Here is a 3,496-nt window from a genome sequence, read left to right as displayed (position 1 = left end):
ATTAACTTTTTCGAAGTAAAACGAAACTATAAAATAAAATATAATATTACCATGTGGGGACATTGTGTTTATATGGATTTTAAATTAAAATTATGCCTTGATTAACAACGTTAATGGTGATAATTATTATTATCCTGAGATACACAATTAAACAAATATTAGTGAGATATCAAAATAAAAAAATATAATTAAATATAAAACTAATAATACAGTCCAATGATGAATAGTGATGAGTTGCTATCATTCGATCCCATTATTATGTTATTGCTTTTCACTTCCTAATATAATAACGAATATTTTTGTAGGTTGTATGTTGTGATCATGAAATATTATTGTATTTTTATAACTCTGAATAATGAAATACTAATTAAAGCTAAAGCTAAGAGTAATATTCTTCCAATTTGGTAGGTGACTAGGTGACACAAGTGTAATGAATGTGAATATTATCTGCTTTCTTTGCTAAGCCAATAAACAACAGCGTTAAGTTGTTTAGGCTAAGAAAATGTTATCAGTAGATATATTAGTTGCATATGTGACAATTTCATATTTTATTTATTATCCGATGAAGTATAAATTTTAAACTACATTTACATTATATCCAACAATAAATGAGTTGTAAATACATTATAATTTCTACCATAAATAACATAACTTTTAACTGACAAATGCAACAAGAAATTAAAGATATAGTTCCATGCATTCACATATAATTGAAGAAATTACCTTGATGGTGATACCCTATATAGTTTGAAATTTAGGTAACATACGTTACGTGTGTATGTGTGTGTGTGAAGTGTAAACTAACCAACCTAGAAATTAGTATATAATATCATAAAAGTAAACTTGCACGACTGCACTTCCATTCACATATTTTCTTAATGATTATAATACCGTCACGTTATTCATAAGAAGAATATGCATGCTTCTTAGTTCTTAAATAATTTGTTGCTTCTTTCTATATATATATATATATATATGCACAACTACCAATTATTCACATTCACCATACTCATTACTCTATCTATTATTTCTTCTGAGAAATTAAGCTCCAACAATATGGGGAACATAGCTGGTTCTAACAATAACACAATTCTTCCCATTAACACCACATTTAAGCTTCCAGCTAATATACCAGTTTGGCCAAAAGGTGCATACTTTCTACCCTTTTTTATTGAATCTTTGATATTATGAGAAAAATTATCGTATACTTGTATATGCCTTAGAAATATATATAGTCATTTACATTAAGGAATAAGTTTTGACGCACATATTAAATGTCATGCAAATATTTCCCTAATGATAAATATATGAATTATTGAATATGTAGGTGATGGATTTGCAAGTGGAATCATTGATCTTGGTGGTTTAAAAGTATCACAAATTTCAACATTCAACAAGGTTTGGACAACACAAGAAGGTGGACCAGACAATTTGGGAGCTACATTCTTTGAGCCAACAGGAATACCAGAAGGGTTCTTCATGTTAGGATCATACAGCCAACCAAACAGCAAGCCTTTCTTTGGTTTTGTTCTTGTTGCAAAAGATGATTCTTCAACAGGAGCATTATTATTAAAGAAACCAATTGATTACACATTGGTATACACCAGCAATTCCACCAAGATCAAGCAAGACAAAGATGGCTATGTTTGGTTACCAGCACCACCTGAAGGATACAAGGCCTTGGGACATGTTGTTACCAACACACCCCAGAAGCCATCATTGGACAAAATCATGTGTGTGAGGTCAGATTTCACTGAGCAATGTGAGACATATTCATGGATTTGGGGACCACAAAAGAGTGAAGATGACAAAGGTTTCAATGTCCATTCCATTAGGCCAACCAATAGAGGAATCAAAGCTCAAGGTGTTCTTGTAGGAACCTTCTTAGCCCACGTTGGTGCTGCCACAACAAGCACTATTCCTCTTTCTTGTTTGAAAACTTCCAACATTAACAACTTCTCTTTTTCAATGCCTAATCTACCCCAAATTAATGCATTAGTTCAAGCTTATGCTCCAATAATGTACTTGCACCCTGATGAAAAGTACCAACCTTGTTCCACCGATTGGTTTTTCTCAAATGGGGGCTTACTATACCACAAAGGTGAAGAATCAAAGCCTGTGGCGATAGAACCAAATGGCTCAAACCTCCCACAACTTGGTTCTAATGATGGGACCTATTGGTTAGACCTTCCTAGTGACAAAACCAATCATGACAGGGTCAAAAAGGGTAATTTCAAAACATGCCAAGCCTACATTCATGTGAAACCAATGTTTGGTGGAACATTCACTGACCTTGCAATGTGGGTTTTCTACCCATTCAATGGTCCTGGAACTGCAAAACTAGGACTCATAGGCAAAGTTCCATTGGGGAAAATCGGCGAACACGTGGGGGACTGGGAACATGTTACACTAAGAATAAGCAACTTCAATGGCTGGTTGTGGAATATTTACTTCTCACAACATAGTAAAGGCCAATGGGTGGATGCATCAATGGCTGAATTCCAAAATGGGAACAAACCAGTGGCTTATTCTTCATTGAATGGTCATGCTTTGTACCCAAAAGCTGGCCTTGTTCTTCAAGGTACTGGTGACATTGGAATAAGAAATGACACTGCTAAGAGCAACATGGTTGTGGATTTTGGAGTAGGGTATGAGATAGTTGCTGCTGGTGAGTATTTGGAGAAAGAGATTGTTGTGGAACCTCCATGGTTGAACTACTTTAGGGAATGGGGTCCTAAGATTAACTATGACGTGAAAGAGGAGTTGGAGAAATTGGAGAAAGTGTTCCCTCTTTTGAAAGAGCTTCAAGATATTTTGCCGAGTGAGCTGTTGGGAGAAGAAGGCCCAACAGGGCCTAAGGTTAAGAACAATTGGGGTGGTGATGAAAGTTAGAAGCAAAAATACAGAAATTATTTTTTATATTTATGGAGGTGAGTGGGGTTAATAGAAATTGGATGCGGGAGTGGTGATGAGTACATCTCGTAGGTGGCGAGAACATGTCAGTTTCATGTCGTGGGTAGCGAGAAGCAGGGGTCGCAACACGTATATGCGGACACTACAAGTTCTGTTCATGAAAAAGGCAGTAGAAGATACCCATAAGCATGCATGAAAGTGGCATATTGTTAAAATAAAGTGTGATTATTAGAAGTGTGGTTATTAATGAAGAAAAGTGTGATTTAAGTTAAAATGATACAAAATTTAATTCTTTCTAACAGGAGAACATATTGTTTGACATCTAAACTATTATGGATATGTAAGTTATTATTTTTTTAAAATTATTAAATTATGTAAAATACATAAATATATTAGTAATAAATATAGTACGATAATAATATATATCATTAGAGTTAACATATATGTATGTTAATATATATGACCTTGATCCAACCGATACAAATTCGACGTAATAACTCGGCATTATGAGTCATAACTCAGTAAACTTATGTTGTAGTTTGGCATTACACAAGCTTAAAGGACTACATCCTACATCCAAAAC

General features: G+C 34.2%; 1 protein-coding gene across 1 annotated transcript; it reads left to right on the top strand.

Moving 5' to 3' along the window:
- Positions 1-1,010: 1,010 nt before the first annotated feature.
- Positions 1,011-3,275, top strand: LOC107458744 (hypothetical protein At1g04090). The gene is made up of 2 exons (XM_021127823.2): positions 1,011-1,147; positions 1,328-3,275. Exons 1-2 carry the CDS (start codon positions 1,057-1,059, stop codon positions 2,890-2,892), a joined length of 1,656 nt encoding a protein of 551 aa, XP_020983482.2. The 5' UTR covers positions 1,011-1,056; the 3' UTR covers positions 2,893-3,275.
- The last annotated feature ends 221 nt before the right edge of the window (positions 3,276-3,496 follow it).

This window comes from Arachis duranensis, chromosome 7 (genome assembly GCF_000817695.3).
Source record: "Arachis duranensis cultivar V14167 chromosome 7, aradu.V14167.gnm2.J7QH, whole genome shotgun sequence".
NCBI lineage: Eukaryota > Viridiplantae > Streptophyta > Magnoliopsida > Fabales > Fabaceae > Arachis > Arachis duranensis.
The sequence above is the reverse complement of the archived record's forward strand: the minus strand, read 5'-3'. Positions and strand labels throughout refer to the sequence as shown.